The sequence below is a fragment of the Patella vulgata genome, chromosome 8, assembly GCF_932274485.2.
Source record: "Patella vulgata chromosome 8, xgPatVulg1.2, whole genome shotgun sequence".
Taxonomy (NCBI): Eukaryota; Metazoa; Mollusca; class Gastropoda; family Patellidae; genus Patella; species Patella vulgata.
This window is the reverse complement of record NC_065886.2, coordinates 13,692,567-13,707,601: the sequence shown is the minus strand read 5'-3', so window position 1 is coordinate 13,707,601 and position 15,035 is coordinate 13,692,567. Positions and strand designations below refer to the sequence as shown.

General features: G+C 34.3%; 1 protein-coding gene across 2 annotated transcripts; it reads left to right on the top strand.

The window, feature by feature from the left end:
• Positions 1–47: 47 nt before the first annotated feature.
• LOC126830744 (intraflagellar transport protein 46 homolog) lies at positions 48–14,466 on the top strand. 2 transcript variants are annotated; one of them, XM_050561140.2, is made up of 13 exons: positions 48–120; positions 1,194–1,299; positions 2,146–2,175; positions 4,295–4,392; positions 5,178–5,329; positions 6,103–6,177; positions 8,773–8,866; positions 9,619–9,753; positions 10,421–10,533; positions 11,411–11,477; positions 11,746–11,806; positions 12,503–12,606; positions 13,421–14,466. In XM_050561140.2, the coding sequence occupies exons 1-13, from the start codon at positions 88–90 to the stop codon at positions 13,520–13,522; spliced, it is 1,170 nt and encodes a 389-aa protein (XP_050417097.2). In that variant the 5' UTR covers positions 48–87; the 3' UTR covers positions 13,523–14,466. The 2 variants fall into 2 exon arrangements, with proteins under 2 accessions (XP_050417097.2, XP_050417098.2); XM_050561141.2 differs by lacking the exon at positions 2,146–2,175.
• The last annotated feature ends 569 nt before the right edge of the window (positions 14,467–15,035 follow it).

The window sequence follows — 15,035 nt, the reverse complement described above, 5'->3', positions numbered from 1 at the left end:
AAATAATAAAGATGCTTTTAGAATGAAGTACGAAACTACGTCGTGTCGTCTCATATCCCACAATGCAACGATAAATTCCAATCAAGTATGGCTGACGATTCAGACGAAGAAAGATCTGCCGTAAGTATTTTTTATATAATTCTCTCACATGAAATTATCGCCGCACTTGTACAATTGTAAAATTTAATTTTTCAATATATGGATTACATAGTACAGTTCGACAACATATTGTACGTCAATGTTTTAAAGAAAATGGATGGTATCCAATGTCAACAATGTGTTGTGACACTAATCATTCCGATTCGTCGAATGTCAAATGAAAATATAATAATAATGTGAATAATATCAATATTGTGATATTGTTTGCGTGGTGATGACTAATTTTTATCCAGTGTTCGAGACTCGCGTCCAAATACAAGGGCTTAGGTAAAAGGGACTAATTGTGGCTGGGTCTAGATTATTGTTACGACGATGCTTTCAGAGCCTTAGCTCAGGCCCGGATCCAGGACTTTGTCAAGGGGTGGCATACATTGGAGCAAAAGGTAATCATCAGACTCAGAGTGCCACATACATAAGTGGTTTGCAGTAGTGGCGAGGGGTGGGGGGCACGGCCCCCTGGATCCGGGCCTGTGGTAGAGTTGAAATCCATTGATTCAGAGGAGTAATAGAAATCGATGGTCGTAACAATAGCCACAGGACTATTTTTTACGACTATTCAGTTTTTAACTTCGCCAATGGAGGGCTCTGAAAGTATCGTCGTAACAATAGCCTGAGGACTATTTTTACGACTCATTACAGAGGATACATGTAATGTATGTATACGCCACTTTGCAAAGAATATATAATAAATTTACCACTGTTCGTCATTTGTTGACTCAAAGTTATAAGCCAAACCTGACGCTAGCATACAGAATTTTTCACTTTTATGAAATACTAATTATAAATTTTACATAAAATAGCAGACTCTGTATCTTTAGCTTTGCTGAAAGCAGCACTGTTACTATGGTTATTTGCCACCCAGGGGACGAATATTCTAGAAATGCATACCTAAATTTGGTGATGAATAACTATTCTTTACCCAGGTCGCAATAAACCATGCAATCTCACTTTTATAAGAAATTAAAGATATGATGATGTGTAAGTTTAATTGGGGTTTATTAACTTACTAAGCTGATCTTGTACTTTACTTCCAGGCAAAAATTCATCAGAATCAACCGTATGATGAATCTCTAGAGGTACCGGATTCTGAAGAAATAGCCAGTACTTATTCTCCCACCCCTAGAGTACCAAATCCTGCAGGTAATTTGTGTACTGCATTAATACTATATTTAGTAATATATCTCAATCTAGAAATATTCTATTCATACAATTTTAAATGTTTTAGAAACTTTACCATCTAAATTAGCCATTTTATATAAGTAGTCTGGTTGTTGTTAATATCTACATTAATATACTTGTCACATATTGTTAAGCAAGTTGTATTCATTATGTAGTAGATAGCAACCACTTTCCGGGTTATTATTTAAAATTTGAATTCAGAGGGCAGAACATGCATGTTTTATTTCGAAAAACAACCCTGATTGTTATTTGAAATTTGATTCCTAAAGGTAGAGCCTGCAGGTTATATTTCGAAAAATAACCGTGGCAATAGGTTGGTATCTGACTTATAAACTATAAAGATTATCTCCAAGTATCAACGCGCTGCTCATCTTGTGCACATGAAATTCAAGCATATGGTTATTGTATTTTAATTCATTGTCCCTTGCCAGAGGGAGAGCCACGTTAAAAAGTCATGGTAAACTCTCTCCAGGGAATCTTTTATGTGCACGCTAATGTGTACACAGGAGCTCAGTTTTTCATCCCATCTGAACAACTATACATTGTCAATTGCTAGGTATTCTGTCCTGCTACTTGACAATGGGGAACCACGGCGAAAAATCATAATTAATTTTCTTGGCCAACCCTGGAATCAAATACAGGAACTCTAGGTTAGCGAGCCAACGTCTTACTAACTTAGCGACTGCAACTCCAGTGAAGGCCTATAAAGTCTTGGTAGCTTTTCTTTTTAAGTATAAAAACTACCAATATTACTCCTTTTTGCTATAATGATAAATTAACATTAATTTGTTTTTTTGATGATAACAGCAAGAGCTCGTCAAACTCTTCAACAACCAGGTAAATAAAAGCATGTATAATGAGTTAGAAAATTCAGTTTAAATTAGTTTAATGAATTAAAAGACTAAATATGCCCATGTAGGCTTTTGGTTTATTTTGTTTTAAATTATTCATAGCTATCTTTGGTTACATAACTTTTTTGATATTTTTTTTTTGTAAAATTGAATAGTGATAACATAAACGTAGCATGTTCCTTTCCTCCCATAAAATAGTGTTTACGGTGTATAGTTTGAAAAAAATTAATACATATTGATATGGTGCATGTATGTATTTGTGGCTGAGCCATAATGTGTTGTGTATTAAAGATGCATTATGTATGATTTAGATAAAGATCTGAACATTCTTGCTATAATAGTTGAAAAAAAGATAATGGAACGTGAATATGTTGAAAATCTCATTCAAATTACTTTATTCAGAGCAAAGTTATAGCAAAGATCCATTTTATAAATAAATTTTTAAATTTATGAATGATGTTTAAATGGTCCAGAGAGTTGATTACATGTATAGACTCAATAATAGTTTATATAACATTTGAAGCCAGAATGCATCTTTAATAGAACATTAGAAACTAAGTTAGTTTTTCTTTACGCGCACATGGAAATGTGGTTGTATATTGCCAATCTGTCCGTCGACCCCAATTTTTTGTAAACACTCCAAGACCACATTTATTATTTGATTGTTTTGAAATTGATATGTATAGTTTACATTAGTGAGATGAAGAATCCTATTTAATTTCAATTTCTTCTGGAGTTATGGCCCTTGTTTCACTTTGTTGCACCTTGTGAATGCTCTAACAACAAAAGTTATCATCTGATCTGTATGAAATTTATATGCAATATGCATCATTTCAATTAGTGAAGCAAAGAAGCCTATTGTATTTCAGTAATTTCCTTTAATTACGGAAGATTTAGCTGCTGTGGGTGTATGTTTTGTTTCCTGGCAACCTTTTTTTTTCTTTCTTTTTTTTTAAAACAATGTACAATGTACAAGTTAGTAGTTTATAGTACCGGTATTGCACATAAATTTTTTAGATTTAGAAATTTTGCTATTCAACTCATTATTCAAAAAGCATTTGAATGTTCAGGGGTTTTTGAAGCATTTTCAGATTTCTACAATTTATTTAAACACAAATTTTTCTTTAATTACATGGGTTTATTTTAGTATTAGGCCTATTTGATTTCGAATTCCATTATGCAAATGTTGTCCTCAAATAACGAATACCAAATTGAATTAAATTCTGTATCTCTTATGTTTTGAATACAATCTGATTAAAATACCTATTTTTGTTTCATTTTTTTTTATAATTTCGATGGCCTCTACTACATGAAGATCTGACCAGTTGTAGTGGAATGTCGTGTCAGAGGTCATACGAGCGACTTTTGAACCTATGACGTCAGACATTCGATTAACCTATCAGTTTTGATGTTTCTAGTGGGTTACCCACAGTTCCGTGCACCTCACGTCAAAAACTCACCATAACAGACTGTTTCATTAGCTAATCCCTCACATCATCGAGAACGTGGGTTATATAACAATTCTTCCAGATCCTAGTGTAGTAAAGACAAGTAAAACGAAATTTTGAACTATAAAAAAATGAAACGAAATAGGATCTGTGTTTTTATCAGATTGTTTTGAATAGTGCAACCTGGTGTTTCCTACAAGTTAATTAAGTCATAGTTCATAGTGAAAACTTTTTGTTTGTTTATGACATACGTGTACAAAAATAAAAGTTATATACTAAAAGTGATTAGTAAAAATAATATTAACCATAAGCTTAGATAATGACCCTAGTGTGTGCTATGTAGCATATAAACTTTACCCTGTCCCTAACTGACAGCTGTATTTTTAGATGTGAATTTAATTAAATATGTTGTTTTTAGCAGCAAATATAGTGTTCAAGTCAATATGGTGTCCTTCTCAGACACCCACAGAGAAGCCATGTGTTTTGGGAATTTTGAATGGGATAAATACTGAAGAGCATATAACTGAAACTCTCACAAAAAAGGAAAATTGACATACCCCAGTAATGGTTTTATAACAAAAACAGCCCATTGTCTTAATGAAATGTATATTTCACAATACATGAATAATTCAAATAATAACAACTTTCATATTGTAGGTAGAGGTATGAGTCGTGGAGATTCTCCTCCTCGATCAGATCTGAGTGATGGATCCGACGATGATGATGATGATGATGATGATTTTGAAGAAATGAAGGTACAATTATGTTTTATTTTATTTATTTTTTTTAAAACAACAGGTTTAGTTTACACTCCTATTCCTACTGCCATAAACACTCTATTCTCTGCTATTAGGGAGCTCAGTAAGTAAGGTTCTTCTATTAGGGAGTTCAGTAAGTAAGACTCTGCTATTGGGGAGCTCAGTAAGTAAGACTCAGCTATTAGGGAGCTCAGTAAGTAAGACTAAGCTATTAGGGAGCTCAGTAAGTAAGACTCGGCTATTAGGGAGTTCAGTAAGTAAGGCTGTGCTATTAGGGAGTTCAGTAAGTAAGGCTCAGCTATTAGGGAGTTCAGTAAGTAATGCTCAGCTATTAGGGAGTTCAGTAAGTAATGCTCAGCTATTAAGGAGTTCAGTATGTAAGGCTCAGCTATTAAGGAGTTCAGTAAGTAAGGCTCAGCTATTAGGGAACTCAGTACTGAGTAAATAAGGCTCTGGGTTACTAAACAGGAGATTTGCTGTTCCCTAAGATTTACCAGCGTGGTTTTCCCTTGTAGTGCAGGTCGGTTCTGACAAAAAACCTGAGATTGTGTGTATACATTTTGGCGTGCACGTAGAAGATCCCTTGACAGTTGGAATTCAAAATAAGATTAGGCCCTAACACCACTGTCCAGACAAAATTTCTCTCATAGCACACTGCAGGGCATATGCCCATCTTTATTAACTCAGTCGGTGCAGAAAATTAAGAATGTTTAACCCCATTTGACTTCATTAGCGGGAACTTTCAGTTCTTTCATGCATCTTTAATGTGTTTTGTGATTTAGACACCTACAGTAGCTAAAGCACCAGCTGTTAGACCAGCACAACAACAACAACAACAACCAGGACAGCAACAATATAACTCAGAAGATGATGATGATGAAGAAGGATCTGATAGTACAGAGGATGATGATGAAGATGATGTCCATGTTGAAGGGTAAGAAGACATCTATATTTAATTCATCAAAGTCCCTGTCCTAATGTTATCAATATAATTAAATCAATTCATCAAAATCCTTGTTTATGATAAAATGGCCCGGGAAGGACCTATCCTAATTATATTATGTTCAATGACATGTTGAAGGATTAGAATTTGAAGCATTTCAAATTTCAAGCATTAGAGATACCCTCCCATGTACAATCTGTGTGATTTGTTGATATATTGTGACTAAAAACATAATCAAACTAATTAATCTATCAATAATTTGGTTCAAATCCCTCTCATATCAACAGATGCTGAGCCTTAGGAGAATAAACTGCATATGAAAGACGATACCGTCTTTAATCGTTGTCCATTTATCATAAATATTGAAGCCTAAGTAAATTTTTCAATTATCCCCTGCCTAGGTCATTTTCAGTGATTTTTATCATCCACCATCAAGTTTATCAACAAATGCATGTACATCAAGCGCCCGAATCATTTTTGTCCTGTGTGCGCTTCATTGGGTGTTTTTCAAGGAATCCAGTATTTTTATAGTAAGATTAGGTGTCTTTCCTTTCCATATATATCAAAATTGCTATATTTTTATTGGAAAACTGATAAATACTTTTGTAGGATGTATCTTTAAAATCGTCCAAAAAGACGAAGGTTTTCAATTGCTAAGCAGGACCTTCTAGGGTCCTGTAAGCCCCCCCCATCATCCCCTTCCGGTGCCTTTACGTCTATTATATATATATGTGGTAAGTTAGATTAGTGTTTATTTATTTCAGAGCATATGATCCAGCTGAATATGATAATTTACCTGTTAGTCCTGAAATAAAAGAATTATTTCAGTATATTACAAGGTATGTAAAAAGTTCCCAAATTTCCTCAACAAATTGCTTGTTGTTTTAAGATGCAAGAATTTAACCCTGTATAATCTAAACCATCAGTAAGTTTTTCTCACACAGTGTGCGATGCCCTGTCGTAGGTAGTGTGTAGGGTGACTCTGTTGTGATGCCACAGTGATCCAGTGCAACAGCCATATATTGTGTACATCTGCGTCACCTAAGTGGTATTTATCTGTCACTGGTCATAAAGGGCTATGGAAGCCTGTCACAGTTACTATGTCAAATCTCACGACACTGCATTTCTCAAAGAAATGTGAATATTTATATATTACTTTGGCATTACTATTTGTGTCACCTTTGCGGTAACAGAGAATTTGGCAAAATGTTGAACTTTTTCAAAAACATTTATATCACCTTACTACACCGCGGAAAAACACTCTATTTCACGGTGGAATCTTGGAGAATCGCTAGCGAAACGGCAGCTAGCCAAATCACCGCGAAATAGGGTGTTTTGCGGTGAATTATGGTGTTTCGCGGTGAAACACGGTGAATCGCTTAAGTGCCGATATCATCCCGATGTAAGCATGTTGACGAAAAATGTAATTTATTTAAGTTGAATACAAGATATGTTAACCGTTGGCGAGGCAGCTACGGTCGTATTTCTAACACACTGTACATGTATAACGTGGTGCACTCGTTTTATTTTAGAAAAGAATAACTGTAGGCTCGATAGAAGAGCCTATTCTACATGAACCCCAAACCAATGGTAACTGTCAACTTGTATGTTGTCATTCTAGTGCAGATTTGTTTGAATAACAGAAATGTCCCGTGTATCAAGATCAAAGAATAAAATCGCACGTAGCCACTCTTTGTTGTTTTTATGCGAATTCAGTTAATCTAAAAGGGGCTCCGGCGCAATTTAAGGAATTATTTTTGAGCCAATATTAACCATCGCCAATTTTTTAAATCATGGGATAAAGTCAATTAACAAACAATACGGGTCTACTTTATTACAAAAACATTGGTGAACTTACCATTTTGTCTAAAATCATAACGCTAATCAACAAACAATACTATTGTTCTTTATTACAAAAACATCGGTGAACTATATTGTTTTGTACATATTGTATTTATTTATTTGTTTGTACTATATGTTATACCTGATGAGTCTTTGGCTTAAAGGAATAAAGAATTTGAACTCGAACTAATCGCTGTCGGGATGGCGAGCCAAGCTAGTTGATTATTAGGTAAATAAAACAATATAAACAACCAATGTGTAAAAGTGATCTATTCTAATCAATTAAATAATATACAAGTCAAGTACCGGTATTACCTTAACCGTGGACGGGTTTGCTTGTGGACGGGTTAACGGACACTCAACTTACAAATATTAATTCATCGCCGTATTGGCACTGACTGACGGCACTTCTCGTTTAATTTATTGTGTTAATTTCACTATTGTTTAAAATGTAAACAAAATCTTATCTCGAGTAGGTAGTACCGTATATCGAGCTAGTCTAGTAAGTAGTAGGCTAGGTTAATCCAGACTAAAACGAAAGTCCTTTTATTGTATTAATAACATTGGCTTCTGGTAGACTCGATTGTCATCTAAGGGATTATATTTTCTTTACGCGGTCTATTTATAGAACAGTAAAACGATTGTAAATATTGGCGCGATAAAAATTTATTTATAAGTCCAAGCTATTGTTGATAGAAAATAATAATGATTTACGTGTATCATAGATAATATTAAGTAACAATAGAATGAAAATACTGTTTGTTGTTTTTCGAGTTTTAGGCCATTATTACTTTTTTTATGCATATTTTTGGTATGAACTTTTTTGGACCAGTAAAATCTCATTCGGTCCAGCAATAGTTGGAATAATACCTGCCCAAATGTCCAGTAAATAAAATAGCATTTCGCATGGACTGCAGGGTACATGTATATGCAGTAGAAAATCGACAAGTTGGACGTACAAAAGAATGGAATCATTCAGAAAGTGTACTCAAAATAAGTAAATTATAACGGGTTGAAGACGAGAATTAACACACTCGTGGATATTGTATAAATATATGAGGCGCATGTAATGTACACGTATGTGTGTGTGAAATGGCTTTATTCAATATCTGCTCCCACCGAAATGAATTGGGTGACATAAAGTAGATGTATATTGTCACAGCGGATATTATTCGCCGAGTAAAACAGCGTAAGAATATATACTATTCAAAAAAAGTAGGGGATATTTGATTTTGGGGGCATAATACTAAAATATGCAAATGACTACGAAAAAAGTCACTATAGAACCTAACAGAAGAAACATTTCCAGTTACATGTGACGCCCAAACGCACCAATAGCTACCGCATGGAATGCAGGTGATGCTTGGGATCATCATGGGGGTCCAACCCAAGATTTGCACATGTAGTCCCAATCTTTGGCGCACCATAGATACACACCATAATCAATAGAATTCAAATACAATATTTGATTATTGTAGAATTCAAATACAATATTTATTTATTTTAGAATTAAAATTCAATATTTGATTATTTTAGAATTAAAATATAATATTTGATATTTTAGAATTCAAATACAATATTTGATATTTTAGGTATACACCACAATCAATTGAATTAGAACATAAACTGAAACCATTTATACCAGATTTTATACCTGCTGTTGGGGATATTGATGCTTTCTTAAAAGTAAGTCACTTTATTTATTAATGATGTCTGTGTATTATTTGTGACAATGGATTTTCCGGCTTGATTCCCCCCTTGTCAGTGGTGCAGAACCGAGGTCCAATGCATACATTGGCGTGCATGTAAAAGATCCCTTGGCAGTTGGAATTCGATATAAGGGTAAGCCATATTGGCACTGCCCAGGCAAAATTTCCCTCATAGCACACTGTATGGCTTATGCCCGTCTTCATTAGCCCAGTCGGAGCAGAACAGTAAGACATTAAACCCCATTTCATTTCATTTTGTGATAACGGCTCTGTCTTATTAAGATTAGATCTGCATTATATAGATCAGAAATTAAGGGGCATATGCTGAAATAGGCTCCGTCCACCCATCCTGTTGTTGTTGTTCGTTCTTTTTAATGTCCGCTTCGACCTAAGGTTATATCGTTGACAAGTCATATTTTTATTATCTTAGCACAGTACCCGGAGTAAACCCACAAGGTTGAGTAGGCGCCCTTATCTCCAAGCCACATGGATACAAAATTTAAGTTAATGTTTGGTATACATGGGTGAATTCTGTTGATGACTTGAGTGTTCTTTGTGTCTCTTGGAAATAAAATTAGATCTAATTTGTATATTCATGACATATTGAACCAGTGTATTTGTAATTGAATAATTTATGGTTGCATCAGTAAAATTATGTTTTATTTTATAGATCTAATTGGCATATTCATGGCATAGTGTATCAGTAAAATTGTCTTTTATATTTTGTAGATAAGTCGACCAGATGGTAAACCAGATACCTTGGGTCTCACTGTACTTGATGAACCCTGCGCTAAACAATCTGACCCTACTGTCCTTGACCTTCAACTTCGGGCCATATCCAAACAAACCATGGCTAAGCAGTTGGTAAGTTGAGAAATGTTTACGTGTAAATAAGCTGATTTTTGTGTTATATAATATAGACCAATAATACTTATTGAAGACATATTTTGCAAAACAAGATGTCAGACTTTAAGGAAAAACTTGGAACTTTATTCTGAAAAAAAAACAAAATACAAAGGCAAAATGACTTGGAACATTTTTTCATTTGTGTTTTTTCATATAGATATTATTTAGTTTATGTGAGATGGTTACAAATAATACAATAAAAATTTCGAAACAGGGGGACTCAGATTGTGTTTTTATTGCTTTTTGGAAAACAACACAAACCAGACAGACTTTTGAATCAAGGGGGGGTTGGATGGCTGAATGGTTAGCACGTGCACGTTGCGCTGTATCATACAGTCTGTCATTGATTCAACTGGCGGGGTTTTGATTCCCCGGTTGTATGTGACAAGGAGTAGGGTCACCTTTCCACCCTCGTGGGTTTTCTCCGGGTCCTCCGGTTTCCTCCCACTGCTAAAGACCCCTACGCGCAAGCCAATTATTGAAATAAAATTGAACCATGTGTTGATCCCGAAATGACCTAGTTTGTGTCGAGTGGACGTTAAACCCCATCTCTCTCTCTCTCGCTCTCTCTCTCTCTCTCTCTCTCTCTCTTTTGAATCAATATTTTTAATGTTTTAAATTTCAGATTGTAAAAAGCTTAGATAATGCCGAAAAAAATCCCAAACATGTTGAGAATTGGATTGAAAGTATTCGTGATTTACATCGATCAAAACCTCCACCCAATGTACATTATTCTAAGTAAGTATAATTTCACAGATTCTCATAGATTATTCCCTTTTTAAAATGAAATGATTTGTACTTTCAAATTATGAGTAGAGATTTTGATTATCTGTTGATTAAATATATTATTATGTTAAAATAGAATTTAATAACATATTTATTTCAAAAGGTGGTCGTGAGATTTAACGCCTGTGCTTTAGATCTTAAGGTCTGCACAGTCATTGAGTCAGGTGGAATAATTTGGTTTGCCTGCCTAACCACTGTGTTCTTTGGTTTCCTCCAACTGCTAAAGACCCCTAGACACAAGCAAATGATTGAAATAAACTTGTACCATATGTTAGTCCCAAAATTACCTAGTTTATGTCAAGTGGATGATTAACTCCGTTTCTCTCCCTCTCTTTATCAAGAGGGCCTTTAGTCTTGGTTTCATGTATCAAATCGTTAAGTATGAAATGAAATGGAGTTTCTTCTACTTCTCTTCACCAACCAGGCTAATGAAGACAGGGCATACACCATGCAGGGACAGAGGGCCTGACAAGGACTGCTGTCTAGTCGTTCGGATGGGATTCAAAACCGAGGTCCCATGTACATGTTGGCGTTCACATAAAAGATCCCTTGACAGTTTAAATTCGATATAAGAGTAGGCCATGTTGCAGCTGTCCAAGCTAAATTTTCACTTCATAGCGTATGCCTGTCTTCATTAGCCCAGTTCGGAGCAGAACAGTAGGACGTTAAACCCCAATTCATTTCATTTCATTTCACACCATGTAGTGTGATATGAGAGAAATATTATCTGTTAGTTTTTTTAGTACAAAGTCAATCTGATGACTACTATTATATAAACTGTACATCACCATCATTAACATTCATCAACCATCTTTGTTTTTGTCGACAGAAATATGCCTGATATTGACACATTAATGCAGGAATGGCCACCAGAATTTGAAGATTTACTGAAAGAGGTAATAAATTAGATAAAAACAAATTTGAACTGAATATGATTAAATTATTGTGATGAGTTTATACAAAAATATACAAATGTAAAGATGTTTTATCAGAGTGGAATATATGCTTTTATATTCTTCCTTTTAGTCAAGGCTTGTAATTGTTTGAATTCAGAACTTGATTCAGATTGAGTTCAGGCATTAATTTACTGAACGAGACAAATTTAAGTTTAATTTTCAATGTTGTTAACCTATTTTGATTGTTGTTTTTTTTTTTATATTTTAGATTGGCTTACCATCTGCTGAGCTGGATTGTGATCTTGGGCAATATGTAGAAATAATTTGTGGTTAGTTTTTTTTTTTATAATTATTTATTTTTTCTTGGTAGCTCACATTTTAATTATTGGATTATAACTCTGTTCAATTGTTCTCGAACTGTGACAACTAGATATTCTCTATATCTAGATTATTATGAAGCCAGGATATAAGGCACTTGTCACAACAGTGCTGGATTAACCAATATTGGTGTCAGTAATTGACTGTCACTAGATAAGAGAAAAATAGAAAAAGTCCGTGCATTGGCATGTTTTTATGAGGTATAGAATGAATAAAAACAGGGAATGTATGGACTATTTCTATTTTTCTTGTTTTTCCCTTATCTAGTGACATTCAATTACTTTTTTGAATTATCAGATATCCATCCTCTCGCTGTCTCACCTAAGTACTTTTGGTCTTCAAAGGAATAATTAGTCAGCAGAAGTTCCCCTGTGTATCTGTTATCACTTGTCACTTCAGTCAATTATATAGAAGGACAACTCATGTTTTTCTTTTGCGTTCGTCACTTCCCTTTCTTGAAATTTTCATTACGCATCTATCGTAGCTATGATCTCTGTGTTAATATTTATATTTGGAATGTGTTTAACCAGTTCTATAACATATGTGATAATGACCGACAGAGCTTAATTTTGGCATGTTATATTGTGATTATATGTTTGAAGGAAATTCTGATTACTGGTTTATGTTTTTTATTTATTTTTTTACAGGTCTCTTAGATATTCCCATCTATAAAAACTCACCTCAGAGAAATGAGAAAATTCAAGCTCTGCATGTTTTATTCACTCTGTATTCTGAATTTAGAAATTCTCAAGTAAGTTGTTTTTACATATATTATTGACCCCCGTCTAAAATGAGTTAGTCTATTGGTCTATCATACTGTTTAGAACACTATAGGTCTATTCCTAAATAAATTTAAATGTTCAAACCTGGTGTAGATATTTGTTAGGAGAATGTCTTGACTGAGTTCAGGGATCTTTTTCCACTTTGGTTAAACAGAAATAAGCAATTTGATTGACGATGATTTGGGATAGGATAACTCTTGATTGTAATTGAGGGAGTGTTTTGAAACTTGGTGTATAATTTCATTATATCAATACCTTGACTATGTTCAATAATGAGCATTTTCTAAAGGGTGTTATTCAAGATTATTACAGCTCCAGAACTATATTATAAGACAAAAGGGGGGTTGGATGGCCGAATGGCTGTATCAAAAGGCCTGTCATTGAGTCAACTGGTGTGGTTTCAAATCCCCTGTTGTACATGACAAGGAGTAGGGTCGCCTGTCCAACCTCATGGGTTTTCTCACGGTCCTCCGGTTTCCTCCCACTGCTAAAGACCCCTACGCACAAGCGAATTATTGAAATAAAATGTTAAAAAAAACATGTTAGTCCCGAAATGACCTGGTTTGTGTTGTGTGGAGGTTAATCCCCATTTCTCTCTCTCTATAAGACAAAAGGTTTTCACTCTGTCTTCTATTTATAAATCCTGACTTCAAAACGGATGTCCTGGGCCTTGTTCCAATGTAAAGAAAAATGATTTTCTTTACTGTTATTATAAAACTTAAATTAAATTTACCAATATCTTTAGAATATTTGTAATAATTTCATCCTATATTTTCCTTTCAGCATTTCCAAGCTTTAGCTGAAGATAATAAATTAGACAATGATTTAAAAAATGATGATTATGGTGGAGGAGGTATGGGGGATGAGGATCGACTTGTTTTATAGTTTCAGTATAGACTGTACATAATGATAAATGAATATACTGTAAAAAAAGGAAATAAAAGATGCATTATGTAAGAGCTAAATCTGTCTATTGCAGGTCTTTATTTTGGCTTCAAATGTTATATAAACTATTATTTAAACATTCATTCACATGACAAGCCCATAATCAACCCTCTAGACCATCAGATGGCTGAGATTTACATGGATTAGAATGAGATTTTAAAATTAAATGATAAAATGTATAAATGAGACTTAAATCTCACTTGGCCAGGACATTTGCTAGGATAATAAACAATATACGCTACATCTGAAAGAAATTTTCAATATACTAATTCTTCATTATCTGTTTTTGAAATATTATAGCAAGAAAAGTCCGCTCTTTATCTAAATCTTACATAATGCATCTTTAAGGAAGTATGCTACTGTGGGATTCAAAAAGAAATCTGAAGCTGTAGCTCTGATACTTTATAGAATAATACTGTAATATTTTTTATCTTTAAATAACTTGCTGTACCTTATTTTCTTTGTTTATGAAAATCTACCAAATATTATAAAGCTATTGAAAATTACCGCATCAATCAAAGCAGAAATCCATATCAACCAGAAATGAGGAAGAAGATATTGTGAAAATTGATAAAAATGTTTCTTTAATGTGCATTTATCCAGAGCTGTTCACATTTTTCAATCTATCCAGTTTTCAATCAATCCGTCCAACTCCAACCATTGATTATTATCATATTCATTCATATTCTCTTTACATTGGTTAGTTTGTATGTAAATTTTTATGTATTTTATCAAAAAAAGTGAAACCTACATTGTTATTATATCGTTATCTTGTTTGAAGAAATAAACTCCATACATATTTCTATGTTGAAATCACTACATATCTTATGTATATTTGTGTTTTATTCTAACACATTAAAATTATAAAAATGAGTTAATTGGTATTCTTTGTGTGAGTTTTTGTTTCAATCATTAAATTATAACAGACACCTGTCTTCATTAACCTGGGGAGCCATGGTGGCTCAATGAGTAAGACATTAGCTAGCTAATCTGGTGGTGGTCTCGTGTTCAAAACCCCAGCGTTGGCCTAGAAAGTTCATCAGTTTTTTCGTGAAGGGCTTGATAAGATATACGTAGTTAAAGTGAGATCAAGCATTCCATTGAAGATGGTGCCCAGGGAGATATAGGTAGACAACTCTTGTTACTGTACCCATTTAACCCCCAAACAAATCCAGACCACTGGGTCAATCATACACCCACACTTAAAGGGCGCAGGGCCTAACGAATTAAGAAACCACTTGGTATAAATATACTTAAGAATGGAATGGAGCTTAATGTCTCATCAGCACAATTAATTTGGTCATTTCGTGATTGACAGTTATTTGGTCTCATGTGCAATCCTAGAGAAGTGAATTGCATCTGGCATGCGTTTTGTTATGTGCACCCGCCTATTCTTCATCGTATTCCAACCTCCCCCCCCCCCCCCCCCCCCGCTCTGCACAACTGATAAGAA

What these genes read in the sequence shown, in the direction of transcription:
- LOC126830744 (XM_050561140.2), top strand. Translation starts at nt 88, where the DNA reads ATGGCTGACGATTCAGACGAAGAAAGATCTGCC. An exon ending in TAGAGTACCAAATCCTGCAG is followed by an intron (nt 1,300 to 2,145) that starts GTAATTTGTGTA and finishes TGATGATAACAG; the next exon opens with CAAGAGCTCGTCAAACTCTT. An exon ending in TTATTTCAGTATATTACAAG is followed by an intron (nt 6,178 to 8,772) that starts GTATGTAAAAAG and finishes TTGATATTTTAG; the next exon opens with GTATACACCACAATCAATTG.